The sequence below is a fragment of the Vombatus ursinus genome, unplaced genomic scaffold (genome assembly GCF_900497805.2).
Source record: "Vombatus ursinus unplaced genomic scaffold, bare-nosed wombat genome assembly UNPS02014779.1, whole genome shotgun sequence".
Taxonomy (NCBI): domain Eukaryota; kingdom Metazoa; phylum Chordata; class Mammalia; order Diprotodontia; family Vombatidae; genus Vombatus; species Vombatus ursinus.
In genome coordinates this window covers 8,736,332-8,755,592 of record NW_020954557.1, presented here as the reverse complement: position 1 = coordinate 8,755,592, position 19,261 = coordinate 8,736,332, and the positions used below count along the sequence as shown (strand labels likewise).

The 19,261-nt window shown below is 35.0% G+C and overlaps 1 protein-coding gene and 1 pseudogene across 9 annotated transcripts in view; one reads left to right on the top strand and one right to left on the bottom strand.

Moving 5' to 3' along the window:
* Window positions 1-19,261, bottom strand: part of LOC114045868 (pre-mRNA-processing factor 40 homolog A) — a 57,259-nt gene that overhangs the window by 37,376 nt on the left and 622 nt on the right. For 8 of the 9 annotated variants that reach the window (XM_027866036.1, XM_027866038.1, XM_027866037.1 and 5 more), the window contains exon 2: window positions 18,355-18,486. In XM_027866036.1, coding sequence (XP_027721837.1) covers window positions 18,355-18,486 — 132 coding nt within the window. Of the gene's footprint in view, window positions 1-16,961; window positions 17,042-18,354; window positions 18,487-19,261 lie in introns of those variants that run through there. The other variant, XM_027866041.1, reaches the window with a different exon arrangement.
* Window positions 785-13,578, top strand: LOC114045776 (annotated as a pseudogene).

Genomic DNA, 19,261 nt, shown 5'->3' with positions numbered 1-19,261 from the left:
AAAGCCCCAAAAGAGAAACGTGAAAAAAGGAAAACCTTAAATATAAATACCAGTTTTAAATCACTTGCACATCACCAAACTCTTACTTTCTACAGTCTCCACCCAGCCCTACAGGAAACCAGTTAATTAGTTTTTTGTTCTAAGGGTAAAGGAAACACTTCAGGAAAAAATGTTAGCTTAAATTTGCAATTAATTTCAGTATAATTATTCGTGAGTTACTGTACTCTAGTAAATATGAGCAAGAACTGCAAAGATTAATAAAGGCAGTCAAGGGTAGCAGGAGACAATGTCCCAGATAAACCAGCATAATTATGACATCCATCCCCATATTGCAAATATAAAAATATGGGGGGGAGGGGGGAGAAGAGATTATTCAATTAAATATAGTAGCAAGTAAAAACAAATCATAATCTAAAAGCACTCACTTAAAGAGTTTCAAGTAAACAGAAAAAAGAAACGAAATGGTAAATCTTAGTGAGAGGGGGTAATAGGCTAATATGCAAGGAAGATGAAAGCCTTTTTGACTGAGAAAAGCTCAGCAATCAAGATAACCTCTACAAACTGAATTCCAATCCCTGTTCATGTCAGTTTATTTTATCTGAAAGGAAAAGATAAAATAAATGATTCATTTTATGAAATGATGGGACGAATAAATAACAGAAGAGAAGGTATTCTTAAAAAGTATAAATTTATGTTTAAAATGATTACATAAAACGTTAATACTTATTTTGAAAAATTTCTATCAATCATTAAAAAGAAATAAGCTCAGCTATTTTTAATGAGGATGCAGTCAAGTGAGTATCCACCCCCCTCTAAAAAAACAAAAAAACAAAACCCAACCCTTTCTATTTAGTAGATTTGAATACATTTGGAAGCATAGGCAACTCTTAATTATCCAGGCTAAAAGAAGGATAAAGTAAGAAATATAACTGCAAACAGAATGTTAGGTAGTACAATTATGTGAATAACCTCTCCCTACTTAAAAAAACCAAACAACTCTAACTTTTACAGATTTTGTTTGTCCTTACCAAGGATTGGGGGGGAGGGATTAGAACTAATTTCATACTTAAGGTGTACTTGGGCCAAAAAAACACAAAGCTTAAAATCCCTAAATGAATAGCAACTGAACATTTTGGAGGCAAAAAATCAGAAACACACTGGGTAGTAGGCAAAAACCAGCCTATGACTAAAAGTAGCTTTAGATAAGTAAGAGTTGATGATTTACCACAAGTTCTAAAGCAAAAATTTAGACAGGAGTTTTCTGAAATTTTTAAATGATTCAAAATACCTTTCAACAAGACATATCACAAAAACTTTGAGGAAGCACATGTTAAAACTCCTCAAAAGTAGTCTAACACATCCCAAATTGTGGGTACATTCAGGTAATACTCTTAAAATGAATACAACCTTAACCAGGCACACTCTGTCAGATTAAGGAACGAACACAGGTTAAGTCCTATTACATGAATATAATATAAGGCCTAAGTATAACAAGGGGGAGAAAAAAAGCCTTCAAGTCAATAAGTTATCCTTTGTAACCAACACTGGATACAACAGTATTTCATTATAGTAGAGAAATATGGATTATCCCTCAATTTGATGAAATGGGATGTAACCTGTAATAATTATTCCAAATTCTTGATTATTTCCAATTTTCTTAACTGCTCACATTTGGGGGGAAGGGGCCGCAGTTCATCATATGCATGTAACAGTTACCTACTAATAACCAAATTTGTGTTAAGCAAATAGAAAATAACATTAATTTCACTCATTACTGTCTAATTACTTGTTGGCTGGAAAATATTGGTTTAAAACTTCTGCAGGATTTTTTTTTTTTATTAATTTGAAAGACTTAAAATTACCCAACCAACCGGGCATTTTCAACTTAAGCAGAGTATCATTAATATTAATTATAAAGTAGAATCTGCATCATAATTTACTATTTAAGAATCACTGTTACTCTCCAAGCCAATAGGGTCAAACTCAAAGAGAAATTAATCTCCACAGGCTATATAAGGACTCAGAAAACCACAAATTAACATTATCTCCATTTTACTATATTTTTATTTATTAAACATCTCCTAATTACATCTGGTTTAGAAAACACTTGGGAATTTCTGACACCTCTGTTCTAAACAAAAAACATTTCTAGCCTAAAGGATTTCCTTAAGTCTACTAAATACCCTAGGAAAAGACAATTATTCAACCCAGGAAATATCTAAGCTAAGGGAAAATATCCTAAAAAAAAAAAAATTTTTAAAAAAACTTTTTTTTTTTAAAGAAAGGATTTCTCTATTGGTTGATATAATCATCTTAAATTTCACGAGCACTGTCTTTCTTAAAAAGGAGAAATGGGCAATTAGCTTGAGACTAAATAAAATGATAACATGTAAAGCTTGTGAAATTGAACTTTATATAGCAAAAAATTTTTAAATTGAACTGTCAGTTTGTAGGACCCACAAAAACACTATTGCACTATTACTTGTATTCTTAGCAAAAATTCCTGCAAGGATAACTCATGCAAGTCTCTGTTAGTCATCTTTAGGACTAAATAATGACTTAACATCTCAAAATCCAGCTAAGTTAGTTTACTACCATAAGAAAATCTAAAATACAACACAAAATATACCTGCTATCATTAATAAATTGTTATATATTCACATGTAATGATAACAAATAGCTCCTTTGTTCTATTATGGATTTCCTTATGAATTTTGTAAAATTAATTTATTTAGATGTTGAGACCTTTGGATCAATACTGATCATAATCTAAATTTTTTTAAAAAATGTGAACCAACAGAACACAACACAGTATGTTTGAAAATACTTGTCTTAGCCATTTGTATAGTTCAACACAATTTTCTGCTGGACAACTTGCTCTTGATGCTAAATTTTTAGAATGTATATTAAAAAATATACAACTTTCTACCTTCTCTATCAATAAAAGGAGGAGCACGAGAGTCAATTTGATGATGGAAGCTCCCAGTATTTAGGTAGGCTGGTTCTTAAAATAGAGACAACCCACACCTAAACTCTTTCTGGCTTGGTAGGACCTGACAAAGGTTATGGTCCCTTGGTAAAGCCATTAGGAAACCAGGTTCACTGTCACAACACAATGAAGAATTACAGGAGAGGTCTACTGGAAAATATCAATAAGCATTCGTCACTATAGAAAATGGGAAAAGAAATAATGGAGAAGCTTCTCTTAGGTGTTTCTTACAAAAGGCTTTGTAAGTGAAGGCTTCAGTACAGTAGAAAATAATTAAAATTAAAATTTAAAGAAGCTACAGTAATCATAGTAGTGACAGTGTTGAAGTGATCATCACTTCACAATTCCTATCCTATTTTATAATTAGTCAAGTAATTTCTCTTTGAAAAGAAATCATTCACAACCTACCTAAACGTGTCTAATCCTAGAGAAACAGCAGCATTTTATCTATGCGAAATGATATAATTATCTTGAAGCTAAGTTTTTTTTGCAATCAACATTCAAACTGGACTTGACAGCCTACACAAATTTGTTTCAAGTATCTTTACTTTTTTTCCTTTTGAATAAAACCTAACAAACTAGAAAAGTACACTTAACTACACAAGGATAATGAAAACTAGTAGGTAACATGATTCCAGTTACTTTTAGTATTAAAGTAAGACATTTAAAATGCAAAAATTTATTTTTCTCAAAACACAAATGGGCTCAACTGAAGAGGAAAAGAGATGACTGTATGATGAGACATCCTTAACTTACATATATATTATGGAGGGAAAACTAGTTAATCTTTGGGTTTCTCATATTCTCTCTCCACCCAAAACAGATAAAATAGAACAGTCAGTGACAAGAAATACTCAGATTAAGATAACATCTCATATTCTGAACACAGGTTTTATTTCCTCAACCCTCCCACCTCCAATCTGCCTTATTTAAAATGAGTGTGGCTAATCAGTGTTATTTTTTGGAATATACCTAGATTTTTATACCCATGTTAGGGAAAGCCTGTATTTGGAAAAAAACAAAACTTTACTTACTTAACTGGATCTGTGACCGATGTTAGGACTCCCTCCAAAAGTGTAGATCACAACCCATCCACATGTTCTCATCCTGTACGACTTGTCCATATCCTCCTGCAAATCAGCTATAGAAGTTCCACCCATATATGCTGGGAAGGCTTCCTCTAGAAACTCCTGACTTTGCACTGATACCAACGGAGCACACATATTTGGTTATACCTTGCTCTCTCATTACAAGAATGAATGGCCCACTTTTTCCAATCGTACATCTCTCCAATGACATCCTTTATACCACTTCTCCTGAGCAATTCTTCATTGGATAATAATGTCTTGCAGCCTATTTAACCCACCATTCACCTCTCCATTGCCTTTGAGTGACCCTTCAACTTAAAATTCTTCAGGAATAACACTATTCCACAAGTCACAGCCATATAGCATTGCTAGATGATGATTATTGTTTAAAACATGAACCTTTGTTTCAAGAAGTTTTGAAGTCATTAAAAATAATGCACAACATTCTAGAAGCAATCCAGCTTGCTCTCTGCCTTCTGTGCAATTCTAGGCCCAGCTTATTGTCCATTGGTCGCACTGTCCAAAATGTATACTTACTTGACAGACGAACTCCATGGGTTGTCCATCCAACAACGTATAAAATTCTGGACATGCAGCACTCTCCAGTAAGTTCAATTAAACCACTGCTTATCAAAGGTCAACAATGTGCACTTGGTTTTCCCTGTGTGGCTAGTTATACCAAACTCAAGCAATCATGGATCTCATTTATGAAGCTCTGTAATGTTCTTTGGTTTGATGTCATCTGCAAAAAAGAACATCTGGAGGACCTCACTATATGTAGGGAATCTCTCTTCCATTTGGATTCTGCCTTGGACATCTTCCATGACAATGGCAAGCAAACACTGCTCCTGAGTATGTCTCCCTGTTTTAATGTCTTGCTTAATAGTAATCAGTCACTGTTACCTCAAAGTTACCTCAATTATTGTTACTTCTCTCAAGAAATCTTGTGTAACATGGGAAACACCTTGTTGTAGGACAGCCTTGAGAGCATTTTTTTTCTACTGAATGAAATGCTTTTCTATAGATCAAGAGAACTAGTTATAAGAATGAAGAAAATTCTAGGAAATATGATACAGACATACCAATGCCATTCTGTAATGTCATTAATACATTATAACCAAATCCCATAGTGCATTACGAAACCCAACTGCAATAATATTCAGCTGATATTTCAAGATGCAAATTGGACGGATGGTGAATAAGAGATAACCCCTTATTGTGACATCAGTCTGTTTACTATTCTGTTTATTAAACTGTTCCTAAGGAACTAACTTCCATAACACTATAAAGGGAAGAGGCTCCCAAACTTTTTGAACAGATCTCTTTTAACATCAAATTTTACAGATGGCCAAATGATAGTATTTATATCAGTTAATTAAGAAAACATATGACAAAGGCAGTATGGCATAGTGAATATAGTGCTAGAACTTGGACTAAGATGTGGGTTCAAATCCCACTTCCAACATTTATAAGCTATGTAATCACGGGCAAGTCACTTAAACTCTTGAGCCTCAGTTTTCTCATCTGTAAAATGAAAATAATACCTGTGGCAACTACTTCAAAAAGCTGTTGTAAAATTTAAATGACATTGCTTTCAAACCTTGAACTCCAATTTTCCAATAGATTGGTGATCTCACTGATGTAGGTGTTCTCCCCTAAGATGCAGATCACAGATTAACTCATTGGTATCCTTAACATGGCAATAACCTTTGCGAGGCAGTGTATAATGGCAAGAGGGTTGGTTCTGATATCAGGAAATCATAGGTTTAAGTCCCTTCTCTAAAATATAATAAAACATAATATGACCCTCTGCAAGTCACAACCTCTTAGTTCACCAGGCTTAAGGCCACAAGTTGCAGAGCAATTGCCAGATTTGCATTGGTAGAAAGGATTCTTCATAAGGAGCCCCACTGTGTTGATGAAATCACAGATCCATACTATTATCTCCTATTAAAAACCAAACCAAACAAAATCAAAACCAACAAAATACTTTGTAGTTTTACAAAGGCAATAGTTTCTCTCCTCCTGTTCAATTTTCACTGTCCACTTGCAAGACATGGCCAAAGTATATATGTACTAAGGGACTATTTCTATGGGTTGCCCATTCAACTGCATAACATATTCTGGATCACAGGCATTCTTCATCCATGTCTTTGCCTGTGGGAATATAGATTTCATGTCTCAGCAGTGATCTAGGGTTTGATACAAATAGTTCAATGTCAAACACAAACAGGGGCAGGACCTCATCACTGTTCTAGGTAGTCTTTTCCCTTATTCATCAGTCTTATTTTGACAGTGGTGACCCACCTCAGAGTTGGAAGTGCCAGGGATGTATACCTTTTTCCCAGCATTAAACTAAGTGATAAATCTGGGCAGTAACTATTAGTTATCATTGTTATTATTCATCAACCACTAAAACTTCATATGCAAACCCCATATAAAGAGATTCCTTTCTAAAACAGAAGAAACACTTTTATTTGTGTTAAGTATGGTATATTTTCACTTATATAGTAAGAGTTAATAAATGTTCTTTAAGGAAAGCTACTTGGAGCCTCATAAATTTGAATGTCAAAAGTTGAATAACTTTTCCCTCCCCAGTCCCTTTTCTCATAACTTATACAAAAGGCCTCCTCTAAGATAACCAACAGTAGCTTCCAGCAAGGTCATTCCCAGGATGCTTACTAGTATTCAAACAAAACAGACTCCCCAACCAGAGATAACCAATTCTTAATGGCACTGACTGTATATTATCCTTAGGCTAATTATGAGAAGCAGCACTTATCTAAGGCCACTGAAAGTTCTGAATATGTGCCAAGTAGCTTCAATAACCAATTATTATTAGTGTGAAAAAAGACTGTCCATGAGCTAAGTAAGCATTGGCACCTTGAGAGTTTACACTCTTAAATTTTCAAACACCTGAAGAACAGGGGAGTGGAGGGTTTGATGGTGATGTCAGTGATTTCTTTTTATAAATAAGAGCAATCAAGTCTCAAACTGCATTGCTGCTGAGGAATTGTCTTTTATCCTATAGAACACTGATGCTTATATATGAGCCTGAAAGAAAAGAAACAGAGAATCTATAAGGTCAGAAGTGTGTCCATTATCTGAAAGTACCAGATCTACAAATTTTAGTGGAATATATGAGATGTTTTTAGGTTTTGTTTTTATCTTTTAGTGGCATGGAGGTAATTACCATGTAATTATGCATTTGGAGGTTATCTGCTATTAAATACTGGATAATGGGTAAAAGATCCTGATCAACTATCCAACCTTTGAAATTCATCTCAAAACCTAGAACAATCACTATAACAATTTTATAGGAATCCCTCTTCCATTTGCATAGTACTGGAAATTCTCCATGACAGGATAAACACCTTCAGCAAGTATGTCTCTTCCTATTTTATGCCTTACTTGAAATTAATATTCTATAGATTACAAAATCTTTTAAGGAACTTAATGATTTTGACATATGTATAGGAGACAAGACATCTTGTGGGAGAGGTCTTTAAGGCAGCATTTTATTCTTAATCAAATGCATTTTTATAATACTGTAGAATACTGCTTGTAAAAATACATTTTCCCTTCTAATACTTTTCTTAAGGACACTCCAACTGTGTAGATCACAGGATTATAGATTTAGAGACAGAAAGGACCTTGGAGGACATTGAGTCTGACCCTCTCAATTTAAAGATGAGGAAATCGAGGCACCAAGTAGTTAAGTGACTTGCTCAGGATCACATAGCAAGTAAATGTCTATGGCAGCATCTGAACTCAAGTTAAATCTAGCACACTTATTTACAGATTATGCTCTGAAAAGTTCTGTGGAGATGGGAATATAGGCACACAGGTTAAGTTATTGTTATTTTCTCTGTTGTTTTCTTTTGGTAACAAAATAAATGATTTCCCCAAGGTTTGCTATACTTCATTCTTTCAGATATGTTAAGAATTGATCCCTCAATGTCCTCAAAATTGTTGCTTCTCCAGTATGAACCTCCTCTTTGTATACTTGGAATGGTCCAGCTGTTCTTCCCATTATTATTTTTCTTTTGTGCCATTTCTCTTTCCTCATTTGGCACACTGGGGGCTATGATATTAAGAGTACAAAGTAGTATTCAACTGCTTTGGATGATTAAGAGTTTACCCTAAAAAATGTTGCTAATCTTTTCATTTTGTCATCTCTCTTGTTCACATTCCAGTTTGATTCTTAAATGTCCATGGGTTGATTTTGTTAAGTTGAAATTCTCGCCAAACTTTATTTTTTTTAAAATTTCCTTGTATGTTTTTCTTTTTGTATTCATTTTCATCATAATTTTCCATCACTCTCTTCCATAAGATGTCTAAACTGGTGTTGCCCTTGGCTATAATGTCCACTTACAAGGAGGCCAAATTTTGTTGGATGAAGCAGTTTCCAGGTCCTTATGATGTCCATCATGAGAACTTATTTAGATTGGTTAGTTACACTACCTTAGAAAAATGGTGGGGCAGCTAGGTGGCAGTGGACAGAGATCCTTGGAGTCAGGAGAACCTGAGTTCAAATCTAACCTCAGACACTTGACACTTACTAGCTGTGTGACCCTGGGCAAGTCACTTACCCTGACTGCCTCACCCAAAAGCAAAAGTGACAGTTGGTATAGATGTTTGCTCTGTTACTCTTTATTTGTGATATTAATAAGTTAAAATAGATTAGGTTAGGGTTGTCTCAAATGTATATGCCATATCTCATTTCTATTTTTCTTGTAATGTGGTTTTCATTTTTTGATCTTTGATCTAAACTAAACAGAGTTGATTCAGCAATAATTCCTTCCATGGTGATAGATCATTTCCTACCTGTTCAAATAATCAGTTTTAAAGAGGCAACCCAGTATAGCAGCTGGCTTCAAGTCCTAGCTTTGTGAATCTTAGAAAAATCATTTTAACTTCTCAGTGCTCTAGGCAACTAAGACTCTAAGTTGCAAAGAAGGTGCTAACATCCCTCGACATTGGAAGTTTCCTTACCTTGGAATTCCCTGTTCTAGCAAACAGGTCCAGTTACTATTCCTCTCCTCAATCTAACTTTTTATGACTTTTTTTTGGTACTTGTTATCAAATACTTCCCAACTCTTCTCAAAGAAAGTTTCTGTATAGTCTACAAGTTTTTAATGGCCTCTTACCTTTCTTTTCTTGATGCATACTTTCCAACATTTTTTTTTTGCTTTTCTCTGCTCTATCTTTACATTAAAATTACTGATATGTTGATTTAATTTGGAGAATGCTATTGAGTTCTTTGTAGAATTTCTCTACTTCCTCACCCTCTGTAGAAAATCTTGGTGTACTAGATGCAATTACATTCACAGTGGTCTTTTTGAAATTGCTTCTTGTAAACACTGTAATACAACAGTAACCAAAAGTCCCAAGAAATGCTATTTCTTGCTGCTTTTAGATCTAAGATTAAAAAAAAAAAACCCCAACTCTGCAAACTCCTTTATTTGCCAGTTTTACAAGACAATCTGTGAGCTATCTTTTCACTTTGGTGCAACTTCCCTTGTCTTCTGCTTTCATTTATAGTGAGAAAGTTAAGATTGATGTGATTTAGTTTCTCTAGGCCTATGCCTATTTGCTGGTCTTTTTGCATTTTTTCTTATTTAAGGGGCTCTGTGATGGTAAAGTGGCTAGTTACATAGGTAACCTGATTCTTAGAAAATAGTCTGTCTCTGTATCACAACACAACCTATCAGAGCTTACACTTAGCATAATCTTTCAGCAGTCAAAGTCAGTTCCATTCCAATAAAGTTTAGGGAAGAAGATAGGAACTAGAACTATGATTTCATTGATAAAGGAATTTCCAGATGAGGATACTCTATCTATGCATATTAGCATCTTCTCTGTAACTTAGTCTTAGAAAGTTACCTAGCACATTGAGAGATTAAGTCACTTGCCCACGGTCACACAGCTCTTATGTATCAGAGGTACACCTTCAATAAAGGTATTTGTAGTCAGCTCTCTTTCCAAAATGCCATGCTACTTCTCTGAAAAGTAGGACCAACAATATCTATATAAAGCCTGTAACAAACAAAATACACTAATATGAATACACTAATATTTACTTTTTAAAAAATGGAATTTTGCCACTATGATACTGTTATGATATGAAAATTATTAGACTATCATGATGTTTCCCAAGCTGAAAGGTCATGACCTGAGGTAAAGTTGAAGAAATTTTGACATGTCAGTTTGACAGCATAACCTCAAACTTCTACCTAACACAATCAGAAAAACCTAGATATGGAGCTATTGCTGTCTTCTTTGCCTAGCCTGTAATAATAAAACCTCATCCTGTTCCCTTTCACTACCTCATACTTCGTCGACTTATTCCTATTAGATAGTTCTCTCCTAGAAGAAATAAGGGAAACGCTTAATGTTACAAAGAATTACAGCATGTACCACATCAATGATGAAAATGTAATTACTAGACAACGAGACTTAGCTACCTAACACTCACTAAAAGTACTTAAAAAAATAAAGGCATGTCAAGTATTCTATCAAGGAGCTAAATTACACAAAAGAATTTTCTGGGGGAAAAAAAAGTAGCCACCAGAAGCTATAAGGAAAGCTGGAAATCTAACAAAGACCAATAGGAGAACTAGAAAGAGAAATGTGAATGAGGATAAAATAACACCAAATACATTAGTAATATTTAAGCACAAGATGCCTTTCTTTCTTAAAAGTAGCGAAGTGGAGGGATATAGATTTCTAGATGTGATCCCATGAGATGAAAAATTTAGAAGATAAACTTGCCAGGTCAAATGAACTGAGCAAATCATAGCAGTTTTCACATTGAACTGCAGTATTACCAAGCAACATTCTAACAGAATGCTACAAATTACTAAATCAGAAGTCCAAAAGGAACCTGGTCATGTACTATTTCTGTCACCAAACACTACTGCATAAACAATCCAGCACAGAATGTTTAAAGTATTCTTAAAACCTTCTAAGAAGTAGATGAAATAAATACCATCTGTGTAAATGTTAGGAAGTCACTTTAAGCTATATATATACTTTCTACTGAAGTGTTAGCTTCAAGAAGATGATCACTGTCCTCTGTTCTATACCTCTGTTTACAAAGATAAAGACTGAAATTCATGAAAAAGTAACCTTTCAGAAAAATAACGTTTCTCTGGTTATTTGATAGCTCAATCCACACACAAGCCAAATGTGCAAATTGTCACTTAATGTTTATTCCCATAAGCTAAAAGTTTGTAATACAAACAGACACAAGAAGAGTAGAATGTAACACTTGTTGAATTTTAATATAAGACCAACAACAAATGCTAAAATAAGGATCAAAGACTAAGGTAAAGAAAAATTCTGTTCTGACTCCACTGGGTTTGTTTTTGCTAATGTGCTTTGTCCTTACCCATGTGATTAGGTGCAGTACTTGAATCTGAGACATATGCAGGTCTACCTATACACAACTGTCAAAGATCAGCAGGAGCAAATCCATGAATTTTAAATCCATAATTGCAAAAGTCGTTGTGATTATTGACCACAATACTTTTTGTCCACAAAGAATAAATAACTTGATCCAAGAATGGAAAGATGTTTTGTTCACTAAGGAGTCCTAGTATAGATACCAGGAGAGCGGTACTTCCAAACATAGGATTCATTATCATCAGTCAAACAGAAAGAAGTATCTTAGCTGCCACCTCAGTAATCAATACATTTAAAGACACAGTGAAGTCAGAAAGAGGAAATGAGAAAAGAGAGATTAAAAGGAACAATAACAGCTTCTGGCTTAGAGTTTTTAACTTATTCACAATTTTATCTGTCAAAATGTAACAAAATATAAAAAATCACCTGGATGTGAGGAACAGTGGGTCAGTCTCAGGTGTGAAAATGTCCACAAAATCTTAACATGTATACAATTTTTCATGACTGACAAGTTTCAGAAGTTACTAGTTGTAACATTAGTGACACAGTCCCCACCATCATCCACAATGATTAATAGCTGTCTATTTTGTTTTCTACACTAATATCTGTCAGCCCTTTTGGCCTGTCTTCATTTCTGCTCTCCTCTACTTACCAAATCAATTCTTTCTGGATACTCTCTTTTCCAGTGAAGCACACATACACACTTTTAATAACAATGTACAGACAGCTATGTATATATCTGCAATTTTACTGCTTCTACCTTCATATTTTTCACATCCTTCCCATCCTACTGCCACATCCCTGCCTCTACCCTTCCATTTCAAATATATTACAGTGCTGTAAGAGTAATATTCTTAAAAGCAGCTTTGATGATGGTAATTTCTAGTTCAAAAACCACCTCCCACTCTGACCCCCAGCAAAGTTTAACCCCTTAGTTTAGAATCCGTGGGCTTCCAAGTTCTGGCCCCCAACTGCTTTTCCCTTCCATGTCTTCTACTCTTCTATATGAACCTTGTACGGGGGAAAAAACTCCATGTAATAGAGGGCAGTGGTTAATTGGATTCTGGTTTTATTATGTACCCAAATGTGGAAAATGAAAATGAATGGATCTTCTGATTTCTAATAAAAATGTGTGACAGTAACAATATTCATTGTATTTAAGAAGTTCATAATGAAGATTAGACTAAGATAAAAACAATTCTTTTCTGACTGATGAATTTTTGCTGGCATCCTTGGTTCCTATGGATGCGTCTAGTAGATTCTGTTATATCATTAAGGTTATGAACATCCACATTTAAACTAAATTATTTACACCCATATTAGGACAACCGATTTGTTAAATGATGAGTATATCATCAATGCAAACTATTCTCCATTTAAATACTTTGTATTTAAATACCCATTTAATACTTTGTATGTAATGTAACATTACCTGTAGGCTGAATAACTAATGCCACCCTTTACTACCAGGTAGTGTCCAGGCTCAGTGACATTTGACTTGGTGGAAACTTGAATATTAAAATTAATGTGAACAGAAAAGTTAACAGCCTTTCTCCAAAGTAGTTTAAATCATCTTATGAACCTAAGATGTTAGGACAACTGAATTAAGCTGCATAAGGACATCTGAATTAAGCTGCATACATCCTAGCGAAGAGTGACTGCATGCATTTATTATACTTTCTTTGTAGGAAAGTGTATTCCATTCATTTATTTAAAAATATTTGAGGCAATAGCTGTGGCAGCGGCAGCGGCGGAGCTCAGCACCATATCTCATACCATTTTGTTGGTACAACCTACCAAGAAGCCAGAAGGCCAAACTTATGCTGATTATGAGTCAGTGAATGAATGCATGGAAGGAATCTGTAAAATGTATGAAGAGCATTGAAGAGAATAAATCAGAACAGTCCCTCTATCACATATGACATCTGTCAGTTGTTTGATTTCATTAATGATCTGGCAGATCTTAGCTGCCTTGTGTACCGAGTGGACACTCAGACCTACCAGCCCTACAACAAAGACTGGACCAAAGAGAAGATCTGCATGCTTCTCCATTGGCAGGCCCAACAAGTCGGCAAATAATCCAAGTGGCAGCTTTGGGGGATGGCAAACAGGTGTGTACAGCGTGCTGTAGTGGGAGCTTTGTATTATAGAAGTCCTATTTCCATTTTGTTACTATCTAGCGAAGGTTGAATGTATTAGGAGATCTCTGTCTCGTTCAATCTAAAGCCCCTGTCCCTCCCTACTTCCTTTTTTTACTAAGTATCTGAAAACTTCTCTTTGGTCAGTTAGCACTTCGTTACAGTTCTTCCAGCTGTTCATATTTGCTTATAACGTTCACTGTACTTGCCCTTCTGTGTGAGGGTTTTCCAGAATTTAGTTATGTCCTCAAAACTCAAAGGCTTAGTCGAGAATACAATAAATGCTCTTTAGTTAAAAAAAGAAAAATTTGAGCATCTACTATACTCAAAGCACTGAGGGGGAGAAGGGTGACAAAAGAAGTGTAAGTCGTGGGATCACAGATTTATAGCTGAAATGATCTGAGACCCCTCAGTCCAATCCCCTCATTTTACAGATAAGGAAACTAAGGTCACATGATTTGGCCAAGGCAGTACACTAAATAGCACAGCTGGGTTTCAAATTCATTGCTGACTCAAAATCTAGTGTTCTTTCTAATTCATTAAGCTGCCTACCTTCCAAGACCTCATAATCAAGTTTCAGAGATAAAATAATAAAATGTGTGCAGATAAATTATATAACAAGAAATGGCATTAAAGTCAAAATAGTGGCATAAATACAGTACAGTCATGGAAGGCCTCTTACAGAACTTAAGTTATATGTTTTAAATAGGCAGAGGCACTCCAGTTGTCTGCTGGAAGGAAAAGAGAAAGGAAGATATTCTTATAAACCAAGGGTCATAGTCTGGAAGAGACCAAAGCCGGTTAGAGCTCGGGGTTTGGGTTTGGCAGCAATCTTTACAAGACAAGGCTAGATACAGAAATTGAGATCAGAATGTTAAAGATGTTAAACAAAAAGTTTAAAGGTTTTTATTACAGAAGAACATGTGAACCACTGTAGGGAGACTAGAGTAAGGCAGTTATACAATGAAAGGAGCACTCTAAAAATGGTAAATCTAGCAGCAGATTGCAAGCAGAAACTTATAAGGTAGAATGAAACTGTTAAGCCTACAGGCATGGAGTTCAGTTAAGAAGCTATTTTAATACTCCAGTTAAGCTTTACTGAGTATCTAAAGACAGGACTGTAGCTTCCCTTCTTGGTGTAAAACCTAAGAATAGGAAACTGATGCATATTTGTAAAATGCAAATACACTCATTTGCAAAAGGTTATAATCAAGGCCAAAATTTATTATTAATAAAACTCAAACTAATTTATTCTTCCTTCCCTTCCATACCAAGTCATAAAAATTATTTTATACATTAGCCTCTGACAACATATTTTAGAATCAAAATCTTAAGAGCCAGAAAGTATCACATACTCTGAACCCATTTTACAGATTAAAGAAAGCAAGGGACGAGAGGTTAAATGACTTGCCGAAGGTCACACAGCTTCCAAAAGTATAAGTGAAAAAAATGTGAGGAGGGAAGAAACTATATAAAATAGGAACCTTAAAAATATCTGATTTATAAATGTTATTCCTGGGGAAAAAAACAAGACAAATACATTCTAAAGACAAAGAATTATTAACAAAGGGCATGGAGCAGGATAGCCGAGGCACTTCAATCACATTAAAATCTGTGAAGCTTTATTCCAATATAATTTGAACAAGCACAGAACAAGGTCTTCAGTTATTCCTTCTCAAATCCAGTACATTTTAAACCAGTGGTCCTCAGAACACTCTCTGTGAATATCACATTGTTCATAAAACTTGGATATTTTATGAATTCCCTTCAGGCTCTAAAACTGATTCTTTGAATTTGGAAACACAATTTACTAATAACAACCAATAGCTATGTTAGTTGGTAGTAGGAAAGAACCAATGAGTGTGACCTGAGAAATGACAACAACAAACATGAGGAGCCAAAAAACAAACTGGCTCTATGAATTTCAATTTATTATCTGGAAGCAGATAAGATAACTGAGCCTATTTAATTCTGTTTATGAACATTAAAAAGGGCAAGGACTGATGTAACACATATAAGCATATGAACCCAAGTCTCCTCCCCACTCTTTTTGTTGTAAATTAGAGATTAAGTTGCTGTGAAAATCTTTTGTTTTCTCTCAACCACTTTTAAGGAAATATTTTGCAAATAAGAAAAAAAGTTTAAGAAGTTTACTTCATAAATCACATTTGCTACATTTGCTGACTGTCAACAACTCCACAACTTCTACTGAACATACAAGACTGACATTAACTTTAGCTTTTCACATACCCTACATCAGCCCTAAATTGAAACATGAAGACTAGCCATCACATAGGTAGGCTCCCCAAATTCTAAGTCCCAAAGTCAAAACTATTAAGCAAACCTCCGAATTGGTTAAACTATATGGTAGAAAAACTCTACCAACTTTGGCACTCTGATACATATACGGGCCCTTTGCTTTTGCTTCTTTATACTTCCAGCCATTTCACTGCTCATGAATACCTCTATCAAAGGGTGGGCAAGTGAAATGAAAGAAGATGGAAAGTGAAACAATTTTGCTAATTGTTAGCAGTTCGGGGCAGCTAGGTGGCGCAGTGGATAGAGCACCGGCCCTGAAGTCAGGAAGACCTGAGTTCAAATCCGGCCTCAGACCAAACACTTGACACTTACTAGCTGTGTGACCCTGGGCAAGTCACTTAACCCCAATTGCCTTAAAAAAAAAAAAATTCCTAATTGTTAGTAGTTCTTTGGTGGTTTAACAGCGTGTAGGTTTAAATGGGGTTTCTGAATCATCCATGGATTTTAATTATCCATGCTGTCTCTGTCTCCTGTTACCATTGATAACCAAGAATTGGCTGTGCCAAGATCCAGGGCTCCATTTTTAAGTTCTAAAGACATCAATAAAAATAGGAGCATCCATAAGTATCTAGGGCAAGCACTGGAATGAGATTCTCTCTGAGGATCAGAGTTGAAGATTCCTGAGACAGCCACTTGTTATATTTACAGGAGTCAGTAGAGAGATGGACTCCTCAAAATTTGAGCAATCAAGTGAGATGTGTACACACATGACACGTTGGCTTTTGGAAGAGAATGTGGGAAAAAAACCACAAAGCACAGACTGCCCAATGCGTGAATGGATGTGTAATTAACTGGGAAATACACCCAAAAAGAAAGTGGTCACTACAGCACCTAAACCAGAAAGGCCTTAAGGTAAACTGTGACCAGCTGACAGCACACTAAGACAAACCAAAACAATTATAAAAAGGTAAAGTATTTGCATTTAATTAGAAAATGACTAATTGGTGTCTTGGTTTTTGAAAAATAGTGCCATGGCACCATAGCAAGGGTAAAAGCAGGTCAATCCCTTGCATAACTTACCTTGATTGGCCCAATGGAAACAGAAGGCCCCAGAAAAGAGAGAAGCATCTGGCAGTAGCAAATTGTTTTATTTTATCTTTCTGTGGAAAGAAACTAATTTTAAATAAGAACCAGAGCATTTAAAGAATAAATATTTTTTAAAAGCTCAATATCTAGTTAGAGCAGCTCTATCAAGAAACCAAGAGCTCCTTGCTGCTTGGGAGACTGTAAGGAACAGAAGAAGGATCACAGAATTGTTTCTCCACCACCAAGAGAGTTTTGAAACTTGTGTTGTTCCTAGATCAGAAGGCCAATGGCTCAATTATTTAAAGAGATGCTATGGGCAAAGAGCCAGTCTCTTGGGCCAGATACCTTTGAATAAAGAGTTTTAAACTACTAATTGGTTTTACTATAGAAAAACTACACAGAAGAAAAGCATTTGTGACAAACCTTTCTAGTTTTAATTAAAAAAAAAAAAAGACTCTTTTTCCATCCTGGCTGCTATACAATTTCACTATGAACTCAATGATCTTTTAACAATTATCAAACTAAACAAAACTAATTAGAGAAAGATCATATTCAGTACCTTTGATTGCCTCCATGTGATATAGCAGTCTAGATTTCTGATGATTTATCAAGACTCTTATGGAGAGAAACCGGCTACTTAAATTTCATATAGCATCTAACAGACTTAAAGCATAAATATCAGTCACAATAACTGAATTTAGTTACTCTTCCTGATTAGAACACTACAGGGTAACTGAGTTAGCACTAATGAAGCTTCTTGATACAAATCACTCCTATTTACAACTTATACTAGAGAGAGAAGGGACAGTTCATCAGTAGGAGTGAAGAAAATCAACAAGCACTTTCTCAATTCAAAATAAAAGTGTCCTATAGAAAATTAGGAATGTGGAACAGGAAAATGCAAGAAGACTGTTTTGGTATCAAAAAATGCATAACACTCAAATTCTAAGGCAAATACCTAAACAATGTTGCTGATGTAGGTTTTCTTATTCTTACATACATTTACCTCAGTTGGATAACCCACAAAATACATGGTGAACTGAACAGATAGTTTCTAGATTTGCAGCTAGGGCATAAGATCAAATTGACTTGCTTGACAAAAATCAAATCAGTCAACTAAAAACATAACCTTTAAGCTACCAAAAAACTGCTATTCAAGCATATTTTTTCAAAGTGGAAAAGGTGAGCATTTTTATGTGGACGACAGCCTCAGTACAGTTAAAACTCTGGTTACGGAGATAATTCAACATTTCATTTCACTTGAAACCTTTGACTATGTTTTTGGGGAAATGTCAATCCTTGACTTATTTACTAACATTTATCCATGCTTTAAATTATTTATCACAAGGATGCTATAAAGCAAATATAATTTTTAAAACTGTCTTACTTGTCCCATTGGAGGACCTCCCATAGGGGGCATCATTTGCTGCATCATTCCATGAGGTACAGGTTGCATATTTCCTCTCTGACCCATAGGGTGCATTCCCATGGGTGGATAATGCATGCCAGGGTGTCCCATCTGAAAAACAGTGTTAGTAAAGAAAACATCAATTAATAATAAAGTCTTCCCACCCCCAAAAGCACCAAGAATGCTATCACTGAAGTGAAGTGGTAAGATATTTGGTAAAACTAAGGAACTTTTATAGAGATTTGCCCATTTATAATATATGGATTTTATAAAGGAGGGAAGATCAGAAAAAGAACTGCCTGTTTATGTATAATCAAAAATGACGAAAAACAATTAGCACCTTAGTAAGCTATTGTGCTAAAATATAGTTTGCCCAAAAAAAATAAATAACCTATTTTAAGACCAATTCTAAGGAAGACCTGATGATTATTCTATTTATATACCAAGACAAGCTTTTAAATTTTAGCCTAAATTATTCTGTCTCACAGATAAAGGACGGATGATTTCAAAAAGTTCAACGAATAAAAACGCTACCTGTAGATGTTTCTCCAGTGTCAAACCTGTCATTTTCCCGAAAAATTCTTACTAAGGTAGATCAAAACATTCTATCTCTCTCCGAAAAGCTACTTTTCACTTTCAGTTCTAAAAGTCAATAACTATTGTTGGTTGGTCATTCTGCAAGCTATGTACAGAAAGTCCAACAGAAAGCGTATCTGCTTTAACAAGTTCATAAAATCAAAATTATTTAGGCCACAAAGGTGCCCAATGTCTCAAATCACGTAAAGTAATTATACTCTTAGCAACTCTACCCAGCCTTGCTCACTCTTTCCTTCCTTTCATCTTAAGTCACATCCCTCCCTTCTCTACTCTGGCCAAATCAGGCCTG